A 27,777-nucleotide genomic window follows, 5' to 3' on the forward strand; every position below is an offset into this window, starting at 1 on the left:
CACTATGAGTTTCAGTCATCTACGACTGGAAATTGCCCGTGTGTGCCCGGTGGTTGGGTGTGAAACCCAGTTTTCTTAGGTTCAACGCCGTCTCGTGTATTAGGTTCATTCCGGTACCAAAATCTTTCCAACGAAGAATGGGTAAAGCAAAAGCAAATACTACACGTATGGAACTAATGTTCCAGAATTTTCAACCGTGTGCCATTTCAAACTCAATCCTGGGTGTAAGGATATTCTACATGAACATTCGTCCACCATCGCCCTTGATCTTTTTGTCTCCTTGACTTCATTGACATTAATCTCTTTTGCTTCGTTCTGAGTGCGATGGCTCCATTGGTTTTGTTTTCAAATGAAATAAATTACTCCTTGGACCAACCAGCTCTATATGTGAGATATATAAAAGAAGAAAACATGGTTTTCTTTTTGTTCTACAGGCCAAACTGGACCATTTCCTTTGTTGATATGTAGTATGCAACGAGTCATGATCCAATTGTGTTTATATGCGATTCTTATGTTTTCTATTGACTTGTTCTTGTTGAAACTTGAAAGCACCACCAAATAGAAAACAACGCTGTCAAATGAAGAATAGAGCACCCTAATTGTCTAATGCTGTACAAAGGAAGTGACAATTTGACAATGAACTCTTTTTTGTTTTGGTGCAAATTTAGAAGATTTCTAGGTTTCCATAGGACCCAAAATCAACTCGGAGATCACATGCAAAAGAGGTGAAAGCGGTTGTTGCTTCAACTTGTGTAGTGCTTTTAACACGGGGGGTCTCTTTGCGTGATAACAAAATTGGAAGGAAGACAATGGTTATTGGTCTATATTCTGTGAAAAAAGAGAAAATATACCTACTTTTTCTGAATTTGGAAAGAAAATTCGTTTACAATTCTTATATCAAATTTTTGTATTTTCCATCTCTTAGAACTTTCACATTTTTATTTTATTATTTCGTGCAAGTCATCTCTACCTACTTTTTCTAAATTTGGAAAGAAACAATTCATTTACAATTCTTATATCAAATTTTCGTATTTTACATCTCTTAGAACTTCCACATTTTTATTTTATTATTTCGTGTAAGTCATCTCTACCAACTTTTTATTGATTTCGCCTATAATTATTCATTGAATAATTGTATGATTTTCGGTTAATGTCATTTGGATAACAACACTTTCACAGTGGAGTTTGGACAATGCAAACTAATACTTGAAAAATGCCGATTATTTTCACATTTTTCCGTAATGACTAATGGAACCAAAATTGAGCACAGTCCATAAATCTTATTTCCTCCTTTGAAAAACCAGTCGAACATAGTCGAGCGATCCCATTTGAAAACCACCAACTTATTTGGTTGTTGTCAATGTGGCACACACACTGACACACAGCCCACCCCGCAACCCTAAATCTCCCGGAGGAAGGCCATCGCCGCAGCAGCTGTGGATGGTGGTGTTGGAGGTGTGAAAGTAGCAAATTTCTATTTAGGAATTGAAGAGGAGTAGGTGGATTTTATAGTTACTCTTATAATATATACTACATAGTTGAGACCCAAAAAGATAAAAACCAATAGTACCATATTCTATTTTACTCACATGACCTAAAGGAAATCATGGACCATCGATCCTGAGATGGCTCACTGATGGCATACGTTATGATATGTCTCACATGAGCCCACGTCCTAACCCTTACATTTGCCTTTTGCCTCCTCTTATTATATAAATACTGCAAATCTGCTTTATTCTAAACGAAACAAATCAACAAACAAGCGCGAGTGAGAGAGAAGAAAGAAACACAGAGAAACAGAGAAGATGGCTGGTGATAGTAATGGCAGCTCTGCAGCCTCCGAGTCCTTCGTGAAGATGCCAACCATAAAGTTCACCAAGCTCTTCATCAATGGAGAATTCGTCGACTCCATCTCAGGTACTCAACTCCTCACGAACATCTCAAACACATACCTTTGCTACCATTTCGTCGTCTTTTAATATCGTTCGGACTTTGTCGTACGTTGTTTCGGGCAACGTTACCCAACACATTTATGATGGATATTCGTTTTTCTTTGTAAGGTAAAACATTCGAGACCATAGATCCAAGAACCGGGGAGGTGATAACCAGAGTTGCAGAGGGAGATAAGGAAGACGTGGACCTGGCGGTGAAAGCTGCACGCGCCGCCTTCGACCATGGCCCTTGGCCTCGTTTGCCCGGCGCTGTACGTAATCCGGCAACTCTTTTCTTCGCTTTTACCGCCTCCATAGCTAAGCTAATTCGTTCTAGTCCTTCTGTCCCATCCCCATTTTTCTTATCTTTGTTCGATCGGCATTTTTTTTTGTTTTCTTCCAGATAGCATTGTTTGAAAATTATTGTTAATAAATTCCATGAGGACAAAACCAATATTTTTCAAATAGAATTATTGAGGCCTGCTCCAGCTTCTTCTTCTCGGCCTTAATAATTGCTTCCGTCTGAGGAGATTGTCTTCTGGTCCCTGAGATTTCCTTTAGTCAACTAATTAAGATTACAGAGATATTATCAGAGATAGTGGCAAGATAAGATACATATCATATTTTTAAGAACACTAATAAGACTCAAATCACTAGATTATTAGAGAGAGATAACGTGATTGGCATTGAGATTACGCAACATAAAATATGAGGGGATCATGTGATTAGCATTATGATTAGTATAAGAGAGTATGTAGATGTAGTTAACACACTCGATGTCAATCTATACTTATTTAATACATCTTATAAGGGTGTATAATAATATAAATTTCGAGTCTCGATTTACTATATTAAGGGTGTAATAACAACTTCGTATATGTGTAACTATAGTGAGCATACATTGATCGCGTGACCAAGATGCACGAGTTGAATTGTCAATGTGTGACCATGATACACGAGTTGAATTGTCAAAATATCAACATTTTCTTAATGCAGCAATCTTGTATTTAAGCCATTTTTTTAGTCTGAATCTCTAGTTAAATATTCAAAATTAATAGTAAGTCCGGGAATGTAAGCTGCAAATTTTTCAAAAATAAAGTCAAGTTCATATTTCCCCTTCATAATGTGGAAACTCCCAAGAAACTTGTCAATTTTATTTGTTGGCAAGAAAACCTTTCAATTATTTATATTCTTTTACTGACCTACGTACTCGTCTCTGTTTCTTTTCTTAGGGACAATTTATTTGTATTTTTTCATAATTGTACTACTGACAAGTCCATTGACTTGGCTTCTCAAGTCCTTTTTTTGGACCACACGTTAATAAAGTAAAGAAAATAGAGAATGAAAAATAAAGCTACTTAACTTATGAGTGAAGAGAATATGGCTATGAACTATATATGCAGCAAAATTATTATGTACTTAACTTAGCTTTGATGTTTAGAATTAGTTCTAATTAATTTACTTTAGTGTGAATAAGTAAGTAAGAGTCTGATATTGATGTAATGCCTTGACTATTGTTCAGGAGAGAGGAGCGATTATGTTGAAGTTTGCAGACTTGATTGATGAACATACAGAAGAACTGGCCAAGTTGGATACAGTTGATGCTGGGAAGTTGTTCGGTTTTGGCAAAGCTGTAGACATACCTCAGGTAGCACACATGGTACGTTACTATGCCGGTGCAGCTGATAAAATTCATGGGGAGGTGCTGAAAATGTCGCGTGAGCTCCAAGGTTATACGTTGCTCGAACCCATTGGTGTTGTCGGACACATTATTCCCTGGAATTTCCCCAGCAGCCTGCTGTTTGCTAAGGTTGCCCCTACCTTAGCTGCTGGTTGCACTATGGTCGTCAAACCTGCTGAGCAAACACCTCTTTCGGCGCTCTATTATGCCCATCTGGCTAAGTTGGTAAGCTTGGAAAAACCTTCTCATAGTATATTTGCACTGTCAGCCACGTGACTTGTTATGCTGCCTAAAAAGTTTCACATGTTATGTTATCAAATCGTCAATTTAGATCATTGATTTATTGGTTATGTCAAATTAGTGAAATTATGCATGTGTTTGGTTGATCCAGATTCATTGTCTAACAACCTAACACGTGGAAAATTTAAGAAGGGAAATGAACTTGAATGTATATGCATGTATAAACATTTTGCCCGTGGGCTTAGTTTTAGTGGTGACTTTGGCTTGTGACTTTAAATGAAGGCTGGTGTTCCTGATGGAGTACTCAATGTCATAACTGGATTTGGAAAGACTGCTGGTGCTGCCGTCACCCATCATATGGACATTGACAAAGTAAAATTTTAGCTCCTTTCCTTCAACCTTCATGTCGTTTATGTGATTACCTTTACAAACTTCCGTTATATATAGTTTAATGGCTTACAGTGATATTGATACTTTTGTTAACTTCTTGATATTACAGGTCAGTTTTACTGGTTCCACGGACGTAGGTCGTGAGGTGATGCAGGCTGCAGCAAAGAGCAATTTAAAAGCAGTTTCACTTGAACTAGGGGGCAAGTCACCCCTTTTAATTTTTGATGATGCTGATGTCGACAAGGCTGCTGACCTTGCTCTCTTGGGAATCCTCTACAACAAGGTCAGGTTTATAACTTTGTTTCATCATTTTTCATAACCAGAATTTCATTTATAACTTGGCTGGAATAGTAGCAGTACTCACTCTTTTGTTATTTATATTTCCAGGGAGAAATTTGTGTGGCCAGTTCTCGAGTCTTTGTTCAAGAAGGAATTTATGATGAACTTGTGAAGAAGTTGCAGTTGAAGGCGAAGGATTGGGTTGTTGGGGATCCTTTTGATCCTAATGTTCGTCAAGGACCCCAGGTAACCCAGGCGAAAAACTGAAGATAGTATATGATCTTAATTAGTGTCTTCTAGTATTATAATCATCAATAACTGCAGTTTTATGATTGATGTATATGCAGGACTAAGCTTGTGAATTCCTAAAGTTATACAAAACATTACCTATGTAAGAGTTCACATTCATGTCATTAACTTAAAATTTCAGGTTGATAAAAAACAGTTTGAGAAAATCTTGACCTACATTGAGCATGGGAAAAGAGAAGGAGCAACTTTGCTAACAGGAGGAAAACCTGTGGGGAAGAAGGGCTATTACATCGAGCCAACAGTATTCACTGATGTCAAGGTACACTTTCGAGTTCAATATAAATTCTGATATACTGAAATATCGATTCTGCTTCTGTCTTGTTCATCTCATTATTGTTATAACAACTTGCACAGGATGACATGCTTATAGCCAAGGATGAAATATTCGGACCTGTAATGTCACTGATGAAGTTCAAGTAAGCACAAACCTAATTCCTGTTGTTCCATTTAGCCTTTCTGATAAGCTAAAAATGGACACAAGTTTTGCTTATAACTCTGAGCAATTTTGCAGGACCATTGAGGAGGGAATAGCAAGAGCCAACAACACCAAGTATGGCCTAGCTGCAGGCATTGTAACCAAGAACATCGATGTGGCTAACACCGTCTCAAGATCAATCCGCGCAGGCATTATATGGATCAACTGCTACTTTGCCTTCGACCGCGATTGCCCTTATGGAGGATACAAGATGAGTGGCTTTGGAAGAGACTTTGGTATGCAGGGCCTCCACAAGTACCTGCATACTAAATCTGTGGTCACTCCCATTTATAACTCTCCCTGGCTCTGAATCCAATACCAAAAGAATGTTAGCAGCTTGCAATTGCAGTGCAGAATAAATTATTGAGTTGAAGTTCCTTATTTATGTGGGAAATGTCAAAAAGATTGTATATCAGCTACTTGCATGTGTTTCCTCTGTTGTTGTTGCAATATACAAGTCTCTGTTTGATTGAAAATCTGCAAATGATCATTGTTAGATATGGGGCCTTCTTAACATAATCTTTCAGCAATATCTATCCGTAGGTGTCTGCAAGAAGAGCAATTCAGTTGGGACATTAATTTATAGGCTTCTTGCAGTGTCATTTCATCAAACATGTAATGGACAAAAACACATGTTGCTGGATGAAATCAGAATCAAACAATTACCAACAAAAAAAACCGGAAAACTTCATGCCAGCAATAATAGGAATGTCCATCAACTTCATAAAATTCATTTGAAATTTGTCTTTACATCCAAATAAATTGTTAAAAATAAAGACAAAACTTATTCTAAACTGAAAAATTACGTTACATATTAGATGCAATCTGTACAAACAATTAAATGACTCATTTGCCACAAATGAATGAATGATTACTTTCAATTTCTAACTTTTGACAGTGTATAGCATAGAAATGATATACTTTGTCATCATATTCTATTGGATAACCTCTAAATTTAATTTCAAATTTTTTTTTTACTTTTTAATTTTTTTAAAATTTTTTTTTTTTTTTATATAGAAAAGTGCTAGCGATCAATCCCAAATTATCCAATATTTGTCACATCGTTGCTTTTAATTCATGGAGTTCAAAATTCAAACATGTTTAGAATAATACAAGTGACAGTGATTAAAACTATTATTTAGGAAAAAGAATAGGAAAACAAGTTGAGTTAATTAGCCTAAAAGAATTCAAATGTTCATCTGGGTACGTAATCACACTGGGTTGCACGAAGTCTACCACTTTGATCGATCTTAACATCTCTTTCTTTATGACCTCAATACCGGTTCACATGCATACACGACCATCTCGGACTTAAATTTTGGAAACTCAATTATTTTAATTGTTTCTTAAACGAATAAGTGTATGACTTGCCGAAAATTAATTGAAAATGAGTTAATTAAATTTCTATATTTTTCGTACGAGTGTTTTTCCACCAGAAGTTACCTATTTCATTCAATATTAGACAATTACGTTTAGCTTTTGCCTTTTGCCTCGTCTATATAAACAGCGTCATGCTATACGAAACCAAGCAAGAACAAGTCTCTAGACAAAGAAACAGAGATAATGGGTGGCCAAAGTAATGGAAGCTCTGCATGCTCCGAAGAGTCATTTGTGAAGATGCCAACGATAAAGTTCACCAAGCTCTTCATCAATGGAGAATTCGTCGATTCCGTTTCAGGTACGTACGTTCTTACTCGATCATTAACATGTCTCACAAATCACAAGCTACTGCTAGCTACTTTGTTGGTGATGTTTAGTTTCTATATTGTTCAAAGATCCAAACTTTCTCAAACACATATTGTATCTCCCATTTCTCGATTTATGCGTGTCATTCTTTCATGTGTCAACTAAGGTTTCCGAAAGGACAACACACACTTCACCTGCACATTCTCATTTTTATTGATGTTTTGCTTTTGCAAGGAAAAACATTTGAGACGATAGACCCAAGAACAGGGGAGTTGATAACCAGAGTGGCAGAAGGAGATAAGGAAGACGTGGATTTGGCCGTGAAAGCTGCACGCGCGGCCTTTGACCACGGCCCCTGGCCTCGCTTGCCCGGCGCTGTACGTAATATCTTACTCCACTCTGTTCTTCGCTTTTACTGCCACCTATAGCTAGCTAGCTAAGCTAATTCGGTTCAGTCCTTAATTTGTCACGGTCCGATGACTCCGATCCTCATTTTCCGTATCTATGTTTGATCAGTCATTTTTGTGTTCTACCATGTTTTCTTGAATCTTGACTATCCTGTTTGCATGTATTAGTTTTATTTCGAAGACAAAACGAATCACTCTATAAAGAGATTACTGAGCTAGGTGTTCTAGCTTCTTCGTCTTCATCTTCATCTTCATCTATCTTATTAATTTCGTCTCTTGGAGGAGATTGTCTTCTGGTCCCAATTATTTCGATTAGTCAACTAATAATATGACAGTGATATGATCATAGGTAGTCGGCTATTTAAGTTGGCAAACCGCCAACCGATCACTAGCTTTTGTTAATTCAAAAAACGTACGAGTCTTGTGGCGGCCAGTTTTAGAGGGAGACCATGTGGCTAGCATTATGATCCGTAAACTGTAAACATGGTATATATTAAGCACATAGCAGCCTCGATTAGTTATGATGTAAGCTACAGCTGAAGTTGACTATCAAGTTTGCTTCCATTTTTTTCTTCTACGTATCTACAGTGTTCCAATAATAAACGACGTCCCAAACAAAAAAGTAATAGATGAGCTCATAGTGGGAAAATTTCAAAGTAAGACTTTCTATTTTTAATTAGTTGCGTGAGTCATACGTAATATGTACAACTACATACGTTCATTAGTTTAGAAAAGAAAAACGTTCATTTTCAAGCCATCTTATATTCGTATATTTACAGACCAATTAAAACCTTATCTCGTTTGTTTTATAATTTGGTACAGATCATTGTTCTTTTCATTTTACCATTTGACGACTCCTTGATAATTTCTCTAGTCCTTTTCGGGATCACAACTAAATTAGTGAATGAAAATCATGGCTATAGTGACCAAGTACCATATCGAAAAATGGAAAATTCTACGGTACCTATATGTATGTAATAAACTCATTTACAAAATTGACAATAAATTTGTTGTCATTGTGGTAAATAGAGTTATTTTTTGGGTAATTTTAATTCTATTAGAGGTAATACTCTACTTACAACATTTTTACAAGTTTATGAACAAATTATTGTTGAAGTGGTAACTTGATTCAATTATCTGTAAATGTGTAAAACAAATGTGGTAAGTTTGTTATCAATGTAGTAAATTTACTTCAACTAAATTGCAATCTTGGTTCAATTAGATGAAAAATGAGTGTATGATAAACGTCCAAGTACCATAGACAACCCCATCGAAAAATTGTCATCTAATTAAGTTTAGCCTTTACATTTAGTAAAACTTTGAATTAATTACTTTACTTTAGTGTGAATAATTAAGAGTCTGAAATTGATGTAATATATGCCTTGAATACTGTTCAGGAGAGGGGAGCAATTATGTTGAAGTTTGCAGACTTGATTGATGAACACACAGAAGAACTGGCCAAGTTGGATACAGTTGATGCCGGGAAGTTGTTCAGTTTTGGCAAAGCCGTAGACATACCTCAGGTAGCACAAACTCTACGTTACTATGCTGGTGCAGCTGATAAAATTCATGGAGAGGTGCTCAAAATGTCGCGCGAGCTTCAAGCTTATACATTACTCGAACCCATTGGTGTTGTCGGACACATCATTCCATGGAATTTTCCCAGTACCCTGTTATTCGCTAAGGTTGCTCCTTCCTTGGCAGCTGGTTGCACAATGGTTGTCAAGCCTGCCGAGCAATCACCTCTTTCAGCTCTTTATTATGCACATCTCGCAAAGTTGGTAAGCTTGGAAAAATATTCTCATAGTATTTTTACACAGTTGTCGGACATGTTATGTTGCCTAGAAATTAAGTTGGTATGTTATGTTATCTAGCCTATGGACATGTTGTGTTGTCGTGCTGACAATTTTGATTATTGATTATGTAAAATCTTCGTTTGAATGTAAAGGTAATCAAAATTGTATTGCTAGTGGTGGACTTTGGCTAATTGTGAGTTATTTATGAAGGCTGGTGTTCCTGATGGAGTACTCAATGTCATCACTGGATATGGAGAGACAGCTGGTGCTGCCATCACCCATCATATGGACGTTGACAAAGTACATTCTAGCTAGCTCTTTTCCTTGGAATATTTGGTCATTAATTAAACTTTCAGGATAGTTTATATAGCTTACTGTAATACATACTGATACTTGCTTAATTTCGTAATATTTTAGGTCAGTTTTACTGGTTCCTCAGAGGTCGGCCGTGAAGTAATGCAGGCAGCAGCAAAGAGCAATTTAAAAGCAGTTTCACTTGAACTTGGGGGCAAGTCACCCCTATTGATTTTTGATGATGCTGATGTAGACATGGCTGCTGACCTTGCTCTCTTGGGGATTCTCTTCAACAAAGTCAGATTTTAGGATTCTAGTTTTCATAATTTTTAAACTCAGGATTTTCATTGATAGCTCTATATGTAGCAGGGCTAACTTTAGGTCATCACGTTTTTAGGGAGAAATTTGCGTGGCAAGTTCTCGTGTTTTTGTTCAAGAAGGGGTTTATGATCAACTTGTCAAGAAGTTGACAGAGAAGGCAAAAGATTGGGTTGTTGGAGATCCTTTTGATCCTAATGTTCGTCAAGGACCCCAGGTAACACAGGCGCAATTGAAACTAGTAAATGATGATGATCATACTGCCTTGTATGTATATATACACACACACACAAACACACCGCAAAATTAAAAAAATTGCGAACGTCCATCCTAGGCATCGTTGGCAGCGCTGCGGTTGTCGGTGCAGAACCAGGCTTCGATGTCGAGCCTCTACTTGCTGCTGGACTCGTCGATGAAGAGTTTGAAGTCGACCTTGATCAGGCTTGAGGTTTCAGGTGAGGTCGCTGCCCATAACCTTCGACCTCAATAAATTGAGCCTTCGCTTTGATGGTGACGCCGTTCGGGATGCCCATGGTCTCCGTCCAGCAACAGCAGCGCCACCATTGACCCCTGAGGATGGACATCAGCACTTTTACATTTGTGCGGACGTCTGCTTCTGATCCGACCTATATATATATATAGTCATCGACAAGCCAGATTTTGATTTATCTACTCTATGTAGAGTCATAGCGAATTCCTAGAGTTATACAGATGATATAATATAATCTATAATTTCGGATCCATTACATTCAATTACAATTACAATTACAGGTAGATAAAACGCAGTATGAGAAAATCTTGACCTACATTGAACATGGCAAAAGAGAAGGAGCAACTTTGTTAACAGGGGGCAAGCCTGTGGGGAAGAAGGGTTATTACATTGAGCCAACAGTATTCACTGATGTCAAGGTATACTTTCATGTTTCGTCTTCAGATAAAAAAATGTGATATGGTTAATGTCAATTTTATTGAATCTTCCATGTTCATCTCATTAATGTTATAAGAACTTCCTCAGGATGACATGCTTATAGCCACGGATGAAATATTCGGACCTGTCATGTCGCTAATGAAGTTCAAGTAAGCAAAACCCTGATTCCTCTTCTTCCATTTAGCTCTTCTGATAAGCACAAAATAGATATAAGTTTGCTTACAACTACGAGCAATTTTGCAGGACAATTGAGGAGGGAATAGAGAGAGCAAACAAAACTAAATATGGCCTAGCAGCCGGCATTGTAACCAAGAACATCGATGTGGCCAACACTGTCTCAAGATCTATCCGCGCGGGCACTATATGGATTAACTGCTACTTTGCCTTCGACAACGATGTCCCTTTTGGAGGATACAAGATGAGTGGCTTTGGAAGAGACTTTGGTATGCAGGGCCTCCACAAGTATCTGCATACTAAATCTGTGGTCACTCCCATTTATAACTCTCCCTGGCTCTGAATCCAATACCAAAAGAATGTTAGCAGCTTGCAATTGCAGTGCAGAATAAATTATTGAGTTGAAGTTCTTTATTTATGTGGGAAATGTCAAAAACATTGTATATGTATATCATCTGTTTGCATGTGTTTCCTCTGTTGTTGTTGCAATTAATATACAAGTCTCTGTTTGATTGAAAATCTGCAAATGATCATTGTTAGATATGGGGCCTTCTTGACATATTCCTTCAGCAATATCTATCCTTAGGTGTCTGCAAGAAGAGCAATTCAGTTGGGAGATTAATTTATAGCCTTCTTGGAGTGTCATTTCATCAAACATGTAAAGGACAAAAACACATGTTGCTGGATGAAATCCTATACCAAAAGAATGTTAGCAACTTGCAGTTCCAGTGTACGATAAATTATTTAGATGAAGTCGTATTATTTTTGTGGGAAATGTCAAGAAAGATTGTATGTGTGTATAGTGTATACTATGTATTTGATTTTCCACTGTTTTAATTGGGAGCTTGGAAATGATCATTTGGGCCTTCTTAACATATTGCTGTAAGTAGTATTTATCGAGTTATAAGAAAACTGTTGGAGTCACTATAAAGATTTAAATTAAAATTTTCTATTTTTTTATCATTGTTTTTCTTGTGATCTAGTTTTGAATGATCACCTTTATTACACAATCATGAGTATATATACACAAGAACCAAAGGCATGCTAGTTAGATTTTATATTGACAGAAGATAAGACACTTACCTGATATGGAGTACAAATCAAACGTCATTGCATGTCTAGAGAATGCAGGGACCTCGTCTTAGAGCAAGTTCACCCGTTGGTCACCAGGGCAGGAAACTATTCACTGCCGCTGGATCTTTGCTTCCACCCGTTGGGTCAGGGTCACCAGTCAGTTACTGTTCATCAAATATATATATATATATATATATATATATTTTTTTTTTTTTTTTTTTGAAAAATGAGAAATGTATGATGTAAATAAATAGTATTGATGAACAATTTGGCTATGCAACCAAATAAAATTTTATGGGTAGAAAAATTATATGTCCACCGACTTTTTTTTTATTTTTATAAATCACCGTAGCAAATGATGTAAATATCTCCTTAATTATATACCATAGGATCCCTCCTATAATTAGAACCAACGATCCAGATCTGTGGACCATTGCATTTAAATTGCAAAGCACCCAACAGCTAATTGCCACGTCACATCTCCACTTGCCACTAGCCGACAGCTTCTGGGCTTCCACGCGTGAGCAGCCTCCTATCCGCTACACGACAAGAAACTGCGGCTCACCTCCATTGCCAGGCGCGTCTATCCTCAGTCACCACGGTGGAGGCCTGGGTCATCAACTCAGTCACCATGCTGCCCAAGCTCTTGACTTGGGACACCCACTGCTCTCTTGCCCCAGCCCCGGTGGAAGGAACAACAGTGGAATTTTGGTGACTTGGGTCACAGTTTGACGTGGTGGCCGGGCACCAGGGCCTCCGCTGAACTTGCTCTAAATATAGAGGTTGATATTAGGATTCTTCCCATAAGTTCTCATACGTACTAAAGCAATTACTCCTCTATTTTATGTATAAATATACATTACTCTATTTTCAAGTATGTTAAGTTTCCTTAAATCCTATGTGAAGCCCTGCTATGCTTTAAGCATAAATTTAATAATAGAACTGAAAATTCATAAAAGATTCTGAACTACCTAGAAGCCGGAAGCATATGTATGGCAGAAACTTGTCTTCGATAGAAGAATTTATTCGAAATAATTCTTACCCCAAATAGGGCTTTTGAGCAAGGTCACAATATGATTTAATTCATAAGCATATGCAAAGATCAAATTCTCATCTCCCCCTTTAAGAACCAAAGAAAAGAGGACAAAAGACAAAATCTCTTTCCCTCTTTAGAAACTTTTAATTTTTTTTTTCTCCCTTTCAAAAACCAAAGAAAAGAGGCATTTATTTATATTTTTTCCTTTTTAAGAACCAAAGAAAAGAGAACAAAATCTTCTTCCCCGGCCCATCCACTCTTTAGAAAAGAGCGTAAACCTGACAGATAACTGATGTGAAGTCTTCCCCCCTTTCAAGAAATAAAGAAAACTGGACAATTTTTATTTTTTTAATTTTTTTAAGAAAACGAGATGACACAATACTACATACTTATCTCACCTATATATGAATTGGTGAGCCTTAATTTTATGGAAGATAATTTTTCGGTTCATAAGCTGAAGGGCGTAGAGTTCAAGAATGAAGAAACTATCTTCTCCCCTTCAAAATATCATCAAATAGCTCAAGTCCGATCTTGCTAAGAAAAGACATTAGCGGAAGCAAAGATGTATATACGTAACCATCATATTGAAACAGTTTGATCCCATCACAAACCAATTTGATCAATAGGTTCCCAAGATCAAAAACCTAATCACGAACTTTAAAACTCATAACAGTGAATAAGAATTAACCGTTGTGTGAGCAATAATTAAATTTAGGTTTAATAGTTTTAGTTAAACAAATAAGTATAGGGCTTAGACCCGGAATGTTTGCGAATCGGGTCAGAAACTAGGGCTGGGCATAAACCGAGCCGAAGGTGCAAAACAGGGCCGGCCCTGAGGGCTGCTGCCTGAGGCAGACGCCTCAAGCCACCGGCTCCCAGGGGCCTCCGGAGTTTATGTATATATGTTATAGATAATATATATATTATTGTTTGCTTAAATAAACCAGAAGTTGTGCGTTGCTCCAGCGTAGGCCTGGCAACGTGCGGGTATAGTGCGGGTACGGTGCGGATTCTTAATGGGCCGGGTTTTTAACGGGCTGACCCGGTAAGAACCCGTTAGCTTAACGGGTTTCGCGGGCCAAACCCGGCGGGTTTGCGGGTTTTCCGTTGGAACCCGTTAAAACCCGCAAACATTTTTTTTAATTTTTTTTTAACTTTTTATCAAAGCAATTAAAACTAATTAAGACTTATATATATATATATATGTTGTAAATATTATTATTTATATGGTTGTCCACGTAAATACTCATTAGTTATGTACTTTGATGCAAACTCTACCTCTATATAAAGGAGGCTAATGAGACTGAATGAGAACACTTCTACTTCCTCCCAACTATTCTTTCTCTATTTTCTCCCTACTTTATAACACGTTATCAGCACGCTCTGCTATTATTTTTTGAAAACTCTATGATGATCTACGAGTTTATGGTGCAACGTTGTTGCTATTAACTATAACTTATGATCTATGAGTTTATTCATGATCTATGTCATTTATGCATATCAGTTTATTTCTTAAGGTGCCATCGATTCCTGCTTTATTTCATAGATCTCATTGTATAATCTCCCCGTCTCATAGATCTCATTGTATAGTAAGAAAGCCGATTGACATGGCTATACCATGAAATGCAACCAGAAGTGGATCATGGCAAGAGAAAAATCAGGAGTCAATGTAAATATTGTCCTAACATCCACATATGTGAGGAAATTGTAAATTGGGTGTGTGTCGCCTATGGTACACTATATGGTGGATGATTATCAAGCCACTTTCGAAAGGGCACTGGTCAAATTAAATTGCATTGACTAGTAAGAACATTGAGATTCATCTCACATGCCTGATGTCTTTTGCTTACAATAAGCAAAGTTGCAAGCACTATTGTGTTATTCCTCAGATTTATTGTAACCTCTAAGTCCCCATTGAAACTAAATGTTTCTTAATCCGATTATCTAGGAACCTGATGTTCCTTAAGAGGTTGTTATAAATTGAAAAAAAATTGAAACTTGAAGTTTCTTGGATCTCCAATATTATATGAGGGCTTGAAGTCCCTCCTCTTTATGACTACACAAATATATACGTGACAGTGAACTTGAGGTTCTCCACGTAATAAAGTTACTCTTTTATTATGGATTGTAGTCTTTAACTCGAAATTTTCGAGTATATCATTTTGGCCAGTAGTTCAAAATAAAGTTGGTCCATTCCAATTATCAGTATTTCACAATTAATGTTTACTGAAGCTAAGGTAACAACCATATCATGAGTTGTAGATCTTGATCTATGGCTTTAAATGAGCTACTATCATGTTACCGAATTTGAAATATTGTTGCATTATTTGCTTACTATGTGGTTGGAGAAGACTTTATGCCATCGGATATATACTGTATCGAATTTTCTGCAGTAAATTAAGGCATATGATGTCATGAACTTGAAGTTCCTTGAACCAAATATACTATTTTGGCATGACCAGTTACTTCATCTTTTGTCTACCATGTTGCATGGAATCACTTACAAGTTTGATGATTGCTAATCTTACTCACAAACAAATTGTTTATTTACATATTTGCGAGTTGTCACTTTAATGAGACAATCCTCCTGCAATGAGGGGGAGAAATATTGTTCCTGAAGAACGATATGAATTGGTGTGAGATATTTATTCACCGTCTCATTTTGACTTTGAGAAATATCAAAACTAGTGAATTGATAAAAGAAAGTGACAAAATTATATGCTAAATGCAAAGGCATCTGCTTGGGTTAAAGTCCTTGAGACCAACCATATTAATACAAACAATGTAGACTCCATTTGATTTGTAGGATGCAAATGTATCTAATTGACATGGTTCTCCTGAAGAGAATGTCATTAAACAATATCACAGCTCCTAATATGGCTACACATACAGAGGGTGTAAGTACGCCATTCGGAAATGATGTCTTAGTGATACAACAATAAATCAATATGGTTGATGCTAATGGACAAAACATTTTTGACCTAAAACTTGGTTTGGGTTCGCCACCAGCCAATGAACACCTTCACTCCAAAGAAAGTGATAGATTTTTGAATGCATCTTTTGAGCATGGTCATAATAAGACAGTCTTCCCGCCGTTAGAGGGAGGAAAGACTACTGTCATTTAAATAACGGCGTGAATTTGTGTGGATTGTATCCACCAGGTCTAAAGTTTTAAATTCCCAAAACAGGGAAGATTATACAAGCCCTATAATGCTCTATATGAGATTATAAGTAAAAAGATCCACATTCGCTACATAATTCATCTATGAGAGATGATTGTCCTAGAAGCGACAATGTATGCCCCAGAAGCGACAATGTATGCCCCAGAAGTGGCATGGGTACCCAATATCAATAAGCTTATTATAGCTAATGCATGCATATAAGAATGTGTGAGATCTATGATTGTTGATCATCGATGATAATTTACATTTGGTAGCTACCAAAAATCTTTAAGGGCTGTATGGACGCTATACCACGTTTCACCATAAATGTCGACAAAGTATATTATTGGTCAAATTGGAAAGAGGCAATTCCAATGAAATTCAATATTTGAAACGTGATGAAATACTTGGACCTCTAACCCTACAAGTTACAAAAGGGTATTTATCAAAAGTGAAGATAAATGACTATGACACAATGTCTATTTATAGAGACATGAGATTATGAATATCTTCCCTTATATGAATGACAATTTTCTATAAGTACAGTGTTACATATAGCTGTTATATTGACGAGAGATTTATAGCACTTTGTCATCGTATATTGTGAAGACACATTGCTAAAAGCAAAATCTCAAAAGCAAAGTGTCATAATAAGTGTATTTCTTATCAAATCCTCAAGGGATTCAAATACATGAATGATTCAAATGCAAGTCCATGAAAGGTTGAAAGAGCCTGAAGCTCACTCATGGAATCAAAGAGTCTAAAGCTAGCTCATATGTACTCATTTCGTTCTAGTCAACGAGATCTAAATTGCCTTAATGAGTACTATGACGGGACTACTATCAAATTCGAATTATGATTATAATGTTGCAACATATTCTAACTTTCGCAAAGTTATGAATTATTTAGAGCTGTTGAAGAGCTTATATGAGACATATCAATACACAAAGTTATTGATGTGTATGGCTAGGCATGCCATAATGATTTTCAATGTTTTAAGCTATACAAAGTTAAATGTGTCAATTTCTTTATATTGTTTAGCTATTACTTAGTGAATGAATTTGAGCATATGAGATTGTTTCTAACCTTATTATATGAGGTAAGCCTTATTGAAAATCGTCTAGCTTTGTTGGTATTGCTTAAACTTTGCAGGTATGAAAATTTGTTATGAGCCCCTATATGCAAAGCACACATGGTCTCACTTCAGTGATAGACACATCAAACCACTATACATGGTACATGTAGCTTATCGCATACATAATTAAGGCTTGCAGCAATCAGGGGAAGATTCCCATCAGGGGGAGCATCCAGAAGCATGCTACCTAGGACATATGCGCGTTGTGCTCTTTTTGTCCTTCGACCAGGGTTATTTTTTGTCCCACTGGGTTTTTGTTACCTGGCAAGATTTTTAACGAGGCAACAATAAGCGCGTCCAATATCATCATTCATTAGTGGACATCCAAGGGGGAGTGTTGTAAATTATTATTTATATGGTTGTCCACATAAATACTCATTAGTTATGTACTTTGATGCAAACTCTACCTCTATATAAAGGAGGCTAATGAGACTGAATGAGAACACTTCTACTTCCTCCCAACTATTCTTTCTCTATTTTCTCCCTACTTTATAACAATATATATATATATATAACCCCTCATTTGCCATTTTCTCTATATGAACTTTTTTGGTTTTCTATTTTGAAATTTTTTATTTTCTATCTTTTAAGATTTTTTTTCCTTTCCTTTTTTGACAAAAAATAATTCACAAATCACAATTATACGATGATCCAACGGTTGGACCCTCACAGATCACCAAGAGGATCATCTTTACCGATTTATACGATGATCCAAAGGTCGGATCCTCACGGATCGCCCTTAGTTCATCCTCTCAAAATTATACGAAGATCCAACGGTCGAATCACCTAGAGGATCATCTTTACCAATTTATACGATGATCCAACGGTTAGATCCTCACGGATCGCCCTTAGTTTCATCCTCTCAAAATTATATGACGATCCAACGGTCAGATCCTCACGGATAACCTAGATGATCATCTTTACTGATTTATACGATGATCCAATGGTCAGATCCTCACGAATCGCCCTTAGGTTCATCCTCTCAAAATTATACGACGATCCAACGGTCAGATCCTCACGGATCACCTAGATGATCATCTTTATCGATTTATATGATGATCCAACGGTCAGATCCTCACGGATCGCCCTTAGATTCATCCTCTCAAAATTGTACGAAGATCCAACGATTGGATCGTCCCGGATCGCCCTTAGAATCATCCTCACAAAATTATATAACGATCCAACGATCAGATCCTCATGGATCGCCTTTTGAATCATCTTTGCACAATTATACGAAGATCGAACGGTTGGATCGTCCCAGATCGCCTTTAGAATCAACCTCACAAAATTATATGACGATCCAAAGGTCGAATCCACACGGATCTCCTTTTGAATCGTCTTTTCACAATTATACGAAGATCCAACTGTCGGATTCTCATGGGGAATAAGAAAAATTATAAAAATGCCTTGGTTGAAAAAAAAAAAAAAAAAGGGGAACCGTATGTGTAATGGGAAATGGGTTTTTGGGAAGGATTTTTAGTTAACGGGTTCCAATGAGTTTAGCCCGCAAAACCAGTTAATTTGCGGGTTTTTTGAGTGCGGGCTTTTTTTAGCCCTGATTAATAAACGGGAGGGTTTGTGCGGGTTTTTAGCGTGCGGGTTACGGGTTTAAATGCCAGGCCTACTCCAGCGGAAGGGAAGACAGGTTGCACCTTTCTTCACCAAGGTTCGAATCACGCTTGACTCACTTCTTTAAATTTTTTCAATCAATAAGCCATTAAGGGACTTAAGTGGGGCCCAATTGCTTCCCTTTCAGTTTTTTAACCTTTTTTCTTTTTTAAATCACATAAGACAATTTTTCTTGGACCCATGGCCGAGCCCCCCCTTTGTTTTTTTTTTTTTTTCTTTTTCCATATAAACTTTTCCTTTCCTTTTTTCATATGAATAACTATTCATTTTCTTTCTCCATATGGAAAACTAATCCAAATTAAACCCTATATATTGATTGTGTATGCATAGAAAATTTCTCACATCAAACAAGATCAATTCTTTATTTTTAAAAATGCGAGAAGAGCAAGGTTTCAGTGATGCTTTGTAAATTTAAAGGCGTGATGGCCTAACCTCCCACTGGGTTCCAGCCATCAAAAAAAAAGTTTATGTTTAACTAGTTTTGTAATTCAGAATTTTATGTAAGGAATAAATATTCATATACTTTTGTATTGTTATTAATTTCATATTTACTTTTATTCAAAAACATGATTTTATACTGTTATTTGGCACAAAAAAAAAAATATATATACACATATATATATGTCACACCCCTGATTTTACACACATGAAAATCGATATATATATAATCCCATAATTATACATGCGTAAACGTTCAGTCATCAATACAAAATACCTGAAATCTTTTTCCCTTTAACTTACACAGATATTGATGCCCTGAACCCTCAAAGTTAATATACACTCGCTCCATAAAGTTATATATTACACAAGCTTACGAATTAAATTGCCAACAACAAAATAAAATGTAAAAGCTGCTCAGAGTAACTATACAACGGAAGTCCTTATCAAAGGTAAAGTCACAAAGATGGCTTCCTACCATAAAGCTGCTAACTCGTTGCCTCAACCTCGATTATCCTAACCTGCAGGATTAACCCCTACACCGTTGGAATGGTGCACCGGGTTGCCACACAACAAACCCGGTAAGCTTTTGCAAGCCTGTATGAGTAACTCAAAACACACATGCACAACTCACGCCAGAAACGAGGAAAACCTTTCAACTCGCGAATAAAGAAAACATACCATGCTTCCAAAAACAATACTCTTTTCCCAAAAGGAACAACGAAAGTCACACCGTGACCAAATCATATAAATCGTTAACCTAACAATTCAAATATGATAAATCGATCCAACCTGGATAAAACAATAATTAGGTCCAACCTGGACAAAACAGCAAATAGGTCCAACCTGGACAAAGCATCAATACAAATAAATCATACCTATTGTTAACCTAACAAGTAGAATATGATAAATCGATCCAACCTGGATAAAACAATAATTAGGTCCAACCTGGACAAAATATGTACCCAGGAGTCTTAAGTAACCTACTTAGATCCCTGATGTACGATGGCAGACAGACTAGAGCTCTAACTGAATCGTAACCTGTCACCCGGCCAAGGTTCAATCTTACGATATAATATTGCCATGAGGATGCAACCTGCAACCCCGGATCCTTAGGCCAACCTGACCCTCAGATCAAAACGTTAAATCAACCCAAAAGGAGAAATCACAACCTGTGACTCTCAAATCCTCAGACCACCAGTCGTCAGATCAAAACGTTAAATCGAATTAAAAGGAGAAATCACAACCTGTGACTCTCAAATCCTCAGACCACCGGTCGTCAGATCAAAACGTTAAAAATCGAATCAAAAGGAGAAATCACAACCTGTGACTCTCAAATCCTCAAACACTTTTCAAAACAATAGAAATACCATTTCCCACCAATTGTTTTCCAAAAGCCACAACCCAAAACAATAAAAAGCATCATTTCATGCATATTGTTTCACAAATCCACAAACCACCAAAACATATATATTTTATTAAACATATATCTACTAATACATGAATACGTATGTATGTATATACATCCCATAATATATATATACACACATAGTCATCTACTCAGAAATGCCACTAATACCATCTATAGTTTGCAGTTAACTAATTAACTCTCAAAACGATAAGGGTATTCCCGTTCGTGAATGAACTTCGTGAGATTACTCACCTCAGAATCCCGCTGCGTCTTCAATACAGAACCGAACTAACACTATCACCAACAACTCGTCCAATTCACCTTTAGAAGCACCTAATCACCAATGATCTCAAATTAGTAACGATTCACAAATGATTTAAGTCCGAAACCCTTGTTTTGAACTAAAATCCCCAAAGTGGTGCCAATCGAGGCGAAACCACATCCGGGACCTCCCAAAGTCTCCGGAATATGTCCACGATCGATGTGACCAAACCACAAGTCGATCGGACGCTCAAATCCTCACGGATAGCATAAATCGATCGGTATGAAACTGCAAAAATCATAACAATTCCAAACGAACTCCAAAACTTGCATATTACATATCGAAACGTTCGTATCAACGAGTAGAACATATATAATAACAAAAACAGTTCCTTAAGTGGCCGGAACGCCACCACAGACGGTGGCGCACCGCCGCCGGCCAAAACTCAATATTTCACAAAACTCCCAACATCAAAGTTCTTCATCTAAGCATGCTTGTGAACTTTCATAACTGGCTCGAAGTCAGAAAACAAGCTTAAGGGATCGAAAACTACCTCACAAGCCGTGAACAGTAACCCCAACTGAGTTGAACCGATTTCCACGTAAACCGATCAAAACAACCACCATAGATCGATCAGGAAGCCTATTCTGAACTCAACCAAGGAAGCACGAAGCCACGAAGTCGCCGGAGTTGTGTTTTCCGGCCAGGTCTGAAAACACCAACCTGCACCACCTTCTACCGCCACTACCACCGAGAATCGGCACTAGAGGACACCACAGGGAGGAGCGCACGGAGGAGTAGAGCTGATCTGGAAAGTCTCGTCGCCGGAGATGGTCGGAGCTCGCCGGAAAAGCCGGGTCGGATCACCGGGTTCGGGTCGGGTCAGTCGGATTATTTCGATACTGAAGGTAGCAGCCGAGAGAGAAGAGAGAGGAAATGAAATGGTTTTCCGGAAAAGGAAACTTATGAAAATAGTAAGTTTCTCCTTCGGGAAACTTCTATTTATACCAAAATGGAAATTCCTTCCAATGGCCATAACTTTCTCATACGAACTCCGATTCTCACGTTCCACATGTCCACGAACTCGTATCGATGCGCTCTACAACTTTCATGAAGGAAGTTTTCAGAGAATCCCAACGAATAAAAATTCAACCTTTGGCAACCCCCTAAAACCATATTCTTCAATTAATTATTCGCCCGAAACACTTCCGCTCCATCCACGAGCCACGAAACCGTCCAATAGTTATAAAATTAATTCCGGAAAATCCTCGGAAAATAAATACGAATTTCTGGGGCATCACATTATAGGAGGCCACATTTTAATTCTTTGCCTTAGGCCGTTAGAATCTCAGGACCGGCCCTGGTGCAAAACTGGCTTAACCGGCCCGAAAAACCGGCTCGGGGACCTAACAGGACGACCTAAGGCATAAATAGTCATTTTTCCGAACCGGACCAGATTTGTCCTATTCGGGATCGAGTTTAGTCGCTGAACCAACCAGAATAAAACCGAACTAGCTGAATAATTAAATATTTAATTTTTATTTAAATTTATATTACTTTTATCTAAATTAATAATATTTTTAATGGTTGTCGAATTTTCATTGGTTGATATCAGGTTACAGATAGAACCTGATGCACCTGATTCGTCTCAATAGAAGAAAACCCTAAGACTTTGAGGCCATCATCTCTCAAATTCTCATCTCTCTCTCTCAAACTCTCTCATCTCTCTCGTCTCTCATCAGACTCTCATCTCTCTCATTAGACTCTCTCACATCTCTCAACGACCCTCTCGTCTCGACCCTTTCGACCCTCTCATCTCATCTCTCTAATATTGAGGACAACGGTGACGACGAACGCCGACGATCAACGACTACCGATCAACCGAAACCGAACCAGGCCAACTTGAAATTCGGGTCACCCGAATTTTTCAGCAGGGCCTATTAACATTCAGTTTTAAGCCTACCAAATAATGCGGGTCAGATGCGGTTTTGGCCCATAACCGACCTGCGCCCACCTTATCAGAAACTACAGGCTTGCTAGTTCAATTTTGTTTCTTTTCTTCTTTTGTTTAGGTTATGAAAACGTTTTCAATTTGTACAAAAATTCTAGCATGCATAATTTTCCAAAGTGATTTATACACTTGTGAAAGTGGCTTTGATACTACATGTGATCTAATTCTGAATTATCACCTTTATCGTACAATCACAAGTATATAAACACAAGAACCAAAGGCATGCTAGTTAAATTTTATATTAACAGAAAGTAAGATACCTTCTTGAAATGGAGTACAAATTGAACGTCATTAGTGCAAGTCTTAGTTTTTTGCATGTCTCTAAGTTCAAGTAATCTCTCAAATGAGCGAGTGACTGTAGAATTCATTGTCTAGAGAATACAAGGACCTCGACTTACATAGAGATTGATATTAAGATTCTCTCCATAAAAGTAATCTTAATCCTAAAGCAATTACTCCCCTATATTATGTATCAATAATACAATATACATTACTTGATATTCAAGTATGTCTGTATATTAAGTTGAAGTTCCCACCAAAAGTATTCTACCTGAAATTACTAATATTCTATTAATAAGGAATGAGAACCCAGTCAGCTGTCAGCACATCTAATACTCTTGCCGCCTCTATATAGTATACACAAGCAAACACATGCTTCCCCTGTCGCTCTCTCTCTCTCTCTCAAGATTATTTTGTTGTCAACAATCGAATGAGAAGGTTGTAGAACAATCGGGAAAAAAAGAAAAAAAAAAAGGAGGGCATTCGAAGGTTGTAGAACAATAGGGGAAAAAAAAAGGAGGGCAAAAACGTATGAGAAGCTCGTAGAACGACAGCAGAAAAATGGAGAGTAAAACCGTCACTCCACTGTCCTATGAACAGTGATGAACAGGGATGAATAGGGCGACCACATTTAGTATACGTAGAATTTCTTATGTAGACACTCAAAGCTTTATCATATACGAAATAAGCACAAAGCAAGAACAACAAAGAAACAGGGAGAAACAGAGACAGAGATGGGTGACGATAGTAATGGAAGCTCCGCCGGCTCTGAGGAGTCCTTTGTGAAGTTGCCAACTATAAAGTTCACCAAGCTCTTCATCAATGGAGAATTCGTCGATTCCATTTCAGGTACTTAATTCCTCATGAACTTCTCTCAAACACGTGTTAGCCATCATTTATTTTAGGTTCATACTAATCTTCTCTATTTCGTTCCGATTTCGTCACACGTTCCGAAGAGGCAGCATTAGCTAACAAGAATTTGTGATCGTTTGTTTAAGGTAAAACATTTGAGACGATAGATCCAAGAACAGGGGAGGTGACAACCAGAGTTGCAGAGGGAGATAAGGAAGACGTGGATTTGGCCGTGAAAGCTGCACGAGCCGCCTTTGACGGTGGCCCCTGGCCTCGCTTGCCCGGCGTTGTACGTATTACTTTACTCTTATTTAATTTGTCATTTTGCTCCTTTTCTTCTGTGGCTCCCACTGTTGTTTTATCTAATTGCTACCATGTATGCATGCTTGACCTTTCTGATAGCAATAATAGAGGATTAGTGTTAAATATAATATGATTTATAAACAACATGATTACATGATCAATCTTTTAAATAAAAATATTGAGGTTGCTTATCTTATCTGTGTCACTAAGAGGATGATCTGGTCTCTAATATATTCCTAAACAATGCCAATTATTAGTTCAGAGTGATAGAAAAGAAAGCATTATGATTAGTAAAACATGATATTGCAGAAGGTTCAAGTTTAAGAAGATCAAAGTGAAGTCTTTTTCTGGACTAAAACAGTAGTACAGTAGAAGCAAGCATGACTAAGAGGAATGGAAAGGATGGCCATGTTTACAAAATTGTTTTGATTGTTTACTTTTGAATCTTCCAAATGCAAGTCATGTATTGTTGCTGCTTAAACGTCACTAACGATTGTGGGTCTGTAATTGATGCAATGCCTTCAACAATGTTCAGGAGAGGAGAAAGATAATGATGAAGTTTGCGGACTTGATCGATGAACACACAGAAGAACTAGCCAAGTTGGATACAGTTGATGCTGGGAAGTTATTCAGTTTTGGCAAAGCCAGGGACATACCTCAGGTATCACAAACTATACGTTACTATGCGGGTGCAGCTGATAAAATTCATGGAGAGGTGCTCAAAATGTCGCGCGAGCTTCAAGCTTATACTTTACTCGAACCAATTGGTGTTGTGGGACACATCATTCCATGGAATTTTCCGAGCGGCATGTTCTCTGTTAAAGTTGCTCCTTCCTTAGCTGCTGGTTGCACCATGGTCATCAAACCTGCTGAGCAGACACCTCTTTCAGCTCTCTATTACGCTCATCTGGCCAAGTTGGTAAGCTTGCAAAAACGTTCTCACAGTATTAATCCGGCATAGTTGCTTGACATGCTATGTGGCGAGACTGTGACAGGTTATGTGGTCTATCCAATTGACATGTTATGTAGTCAAATGATCAATTAGTGACATGCTGCTATGTCACAAGTTTATGTGAAATCTCTCTTCTATATGCGGTCACCTCCTGACAACATGTATTTAAGAAGTTATTCGACTTGTATGTATATGTATGCTTGTATTGCCAATGTAGCTTAGTTCTAGTGACGTTGTTTATGAAGGCTGGCGTTCCTGATGGAGTGATTAATGTCATAACTGGATATGGAGAGACTGCTGGTGCGGCTATCACTCATCATATGGACATTGACAAAGTAAATTCTAGCTTTTCCTTCCAATTTGTCATTACTAAGGGCTCGCTGTAATACTTACTGATACAATTGGTTTGATTTCTTGATATTTCAGGTCAGTTTTACTGGTTCCACAGACGTAGGCCGCAAAGTGATGCAAGCTGCAGCAAAGAGCAACTTAAAAGCAGTTTCCCTTGAACTAGGGGGCAAGTCACCCCTTTTAATTTTTGATGATGCTGACCTAGATAAGGCTGCTGACCTTGCTCTCTTAGGAATCCTCTCCAACAAGGTCAGGTTCATAAATTTTCTTTCATCCATTTTCAAACCTGAAGTTCATTTATAACTTGAGAGGAATTTGAAACAGTGACCGCTGACTTCGTGTCATTCATGTTTTCAGGGAGAAACTTGTGCGGCAAGTTCTCGTGTTTTTGTTCAAGAAGGGATCTATGATGAACTTGTGAAGAAATTAGAAGTAAAGGCAAAATCTTGGGCTGTTGGGGATCCTTTTGATCCTAATGTTCGTCAAGGACCCCAGGTAACACAAGCGAATACTGAAAATAGTAAATGATCTTTGTTCATTCACTCTTTTCGACCAATATTTATAGCTATCAACAAGGCTGATCGAATTCCTTATAAAATGTGGTACCTAGATTCTAACGTTTGGTGAGTCGTGACAATAATCGCAGGTTGATAAGCAGCAGTTTGAGAAAGTCTTAACCTACATTGAGCATGGAAAAAGAGAAGGAGCCACTTTGTTAACAGGGGGCAAGCCTTTGGGGAACAAGGGATATTACATCGAGCCAACAGTGTTCACTGATGTCAAGGTACACTTTCAGCTAATTCAGATCGATATAGCGAACGTTATGCAGTTTCTTCTCTGTTCATCTGATTATTATTCCAACAACTTGCTCAGGATGACATGCTCATAGCCAAGGATGAGATATTTGGACCTGTAATGTCATTGATGAAGTTCAAGTAAGTAACCCTCTTCCATTTAGCTCTTCACATCAGCTCGAAAAGGGACATAACTGTGAGCCCTTTGTTACAGGACCTTAGAGGAGGCAATACAGAGAGCCAATAACACCAAATATGGCCTAGCAGCAGGCATTGTAACCAAGAACATCGACGTTGCTAACACCGTCTCAAGATCAATCCGCGCTGGTAGTATATGGATCAACTGCTACTTCGGCATCGACAACGATTGCCCTTTTGGAGGATACAAGATGAGTGGTTTTGGAAAAGACTGGGGTATGCAGGGCATCCACAAGTATATGCATACTAAATCTGTGGTCACTCCCATCTATAACTCTCCATGGCTCTAAATCACCATTACCCAAGCATTGTGTACATTAAGTTTTTAAGTTGCAGTTCTTCACTTTTTGGGAATTGTCAGAGTTTGTATCATCATGTATGAGCCTTTTTCTGGTGTTGTTGCAAAATAAAATAAAGTCTCCGTTTCACATACGGGTCTTTTTTAGACTTCATAGGCATTTCATAAGAATGTAATAGGCAAAAATGGTGTTCATAAGAAAATTTGAGCAAAATTGATCAGATGCAAAACAGAAACAAAAATCAGAAATTCATTTCAACAACATCAAATTTCATTTATTTCATGTAACCCATCAGAAATTAGCCTTTACATCCTTCCTTCTTACTTTTTTTACAGCCTAAACAGACAGACGATTCACAAAATCAACATTAGGCTCATCACAGAAACCAAATTGAGCATAAACAATCAACAATAGCAACAATGCATGTGATGATGAACTGATGAAGTTCAAGTGTCCATTTTCCATTTAGCAATTTAGCGTGCAATAAGCTCGAAAATGGACAAAATTGTGAGCCTTCATTTGCAGGACCATTGAGGAGGCAATACAGAGAGCCAACTGCACCAAGTTTATGGATCAATGGCTACTTCGCCATCGACAACGATTGCCCTTTTGAAGGTTACAAGATAAGTGGCTTTGGAAAAGACGGGAGTATGCAGGGCATCCACAAGTACATGCATACCAAAT

The 27,777-nt window shown here is 37.7% G+C and overlaps 3 protein-coding genes across 3 annotated transcripts; all 3 read left to right on the forward strand.

Annotated features, from left to right (window-relative positions):
* Positions 1 to 1,646: 1,646 nt before the first annotated feature.
* Positions 1,647 to 5,781, forward strand: LOC112190148 (aldehyde dehydrogenase family 2 member C4). The gene is made up of 9 exons (XM_024329565.2): positions 1,647 to 1,917; positions 2,061 to 2,203; positions 3,454 to 3,837; positions 4,135 to 4,224; positions 4,352 to 4,525; positions 4,630 to 4,767; positions 4,952 to 5,089; positions 5,185 to 5,246; positions 5,342 to 5,781. Exons 1-9 carry the CDS (start codon positions 1,806 to 1,808, stop codon positions 5,613 to 5,615), a joined length of 1,515 nt encoding a protein of 504 aa, XP_024185333.1. The 5' UTR covers positions 1,647 to 1,805; the 3' UTR covers positions 5,616 to 5,781.
* Positions 5,782 to 6,824: 1,043 nt separating this feature from the next.
* On the forward strand, positions 6,825 to 11,435 carry LOC112190146 (aldehyde dehydrogenase family 2 member C4). The gene is made up of 9 exons (XM_024329563.2): positions 6,825 to 6,983; positions 7,226 to 7,368; positions 8,796 to 9,179; positions 9,405 to 9,494; positions 9,612 to 9,785; positions 9,886 to 10,023; positions 10,578 to 10,715; positions 10,822 to 10,883; positions 10,978 to 11,435. The coding sequence occupies exons 1-9, from the start codon at positions 6,869 to 6,871 to the stop codon at positions 11,249 to 11,251; spliced, it is 1,518 nt and encodes a 505-aa protein (XP_024185331.1). The 5' UTR covers positions 6,825 to 6,868; the 3' UTR covers positions 11,252 to 11,435.
* A 12,435-nt stretch (positions 11,436 to 23,870) lies between these two features.
* LOC112190147 (aldehyde dehydrogenase family 2 member C4) lies at positions 23,871 to 27,243 on the forward strand. The gene is made up of 9 exons (XM_024329564.2): positions 23,871 to 24,193; positions 24,343 to 24,485; positions 25,035 to 25,418; positions 25,697 to 25,786; positions 25,878 to 26,051; positions 26,160 to 26,297; positions 26,449 to 26,586; positions 26,676 to 26,737; positions 26,811 to 27,243. Exons 1-9 carry the CDS (start codon positions 24,079 to 24,081, stop codon positions 27,082 to 27,084), a joined length of 1,518 nt encoding a protein of 505 aa, XP_024185332.1. The 5' UTR covers positions 23,871 to 24,078; the 3' UTR covers positions 27,085 to 27,243.
* Positions 27,244 to 27,777: the final 534 nt, after the last annotated feature.

This window comes from Rosa chinensis, chromosome 2 (genome assembly GCF_002994745.2).
Source record: "Rosa chinensis cultivar Old Blush chromosome 2, RchiOBHm-V2, whole genome shotgun sequence".
Classification (NCBI taxonomy): domain Eukaryota; kingdom Viridiplantae; phylum Streptophyta; class Magnoliopsida; order Rosales; family Rosaceae; genus Rosa; species Rosa chinensis.

Excerpts from the sequence above, each read along its gene's own strand:
- LOC112190148 (XM_024329565.2), top strand. The coding sequence starts at position 1,806 with ATGGCTGGTGATAGTAATGGCAGCTCTGCAGCCTCCGAGTCCTTCGTG. Across the intron at positions 1,918-2,060 it reads ATTCGTCGACTCCATCTCAG|GTAAAACATTCGAGACCATA; the intron begins GTACTCAACTCC and ends TTTCTTTGTAAG. Across the intron at positions 3,838-4,134 it reads ATGCCCATCTGGCTAAGTTG|GCTGGTGTTCCTGATGGAGT; the intron begins GTAAGCTTGGAA and ends CTTTAAATGAAG.
- LOC112190146 (XM_024329563.2), top strand. The coding sequence starts at position 6,869 with ATGGGTGGCCAAAGTAATGGAAGCTCTGCATGCTCCGAAGAGTCATTT. Across the intron at positions 6,984-7,225 it reads ATTCGTCGATTCCGTTTCAG|GAAAAACATTTGAGACGATA; the intron begins GTACGTACGTTC and ends TGCTTTTGCAAG. Across the intron at positions 10,024-10,577 it reads ATGTTCGTCAAGGACCCCAG|GTAGATAAAACGCAGTATGA; the intron begins GTAACACAGGCG and ends TTACAATTACAG.
- LOC112190147 (XM_024329564.2), top strand. The coding sequence starts at position 24,079 with ATGGGTGACGATAGTAATGGAAGCTCCGCCGGCTCTGAGGAGTCCTTT. Across the intron at positions 25,787-25,877 it reads ATCATATGGACATTGACAAA|GTCAGTTTTACTGGTTCCAC; the intron begins GTAAATTCTAGC and ends TTGATATTTCAG. Across the intron at positions 26,052-26,159 it reads TAGGAATCCTCTCCAACAAG|GGAGAAACTTGTGCGGCAAG; the intron begins GTCAGGTTCATA and ends TCATGTTTTCAG.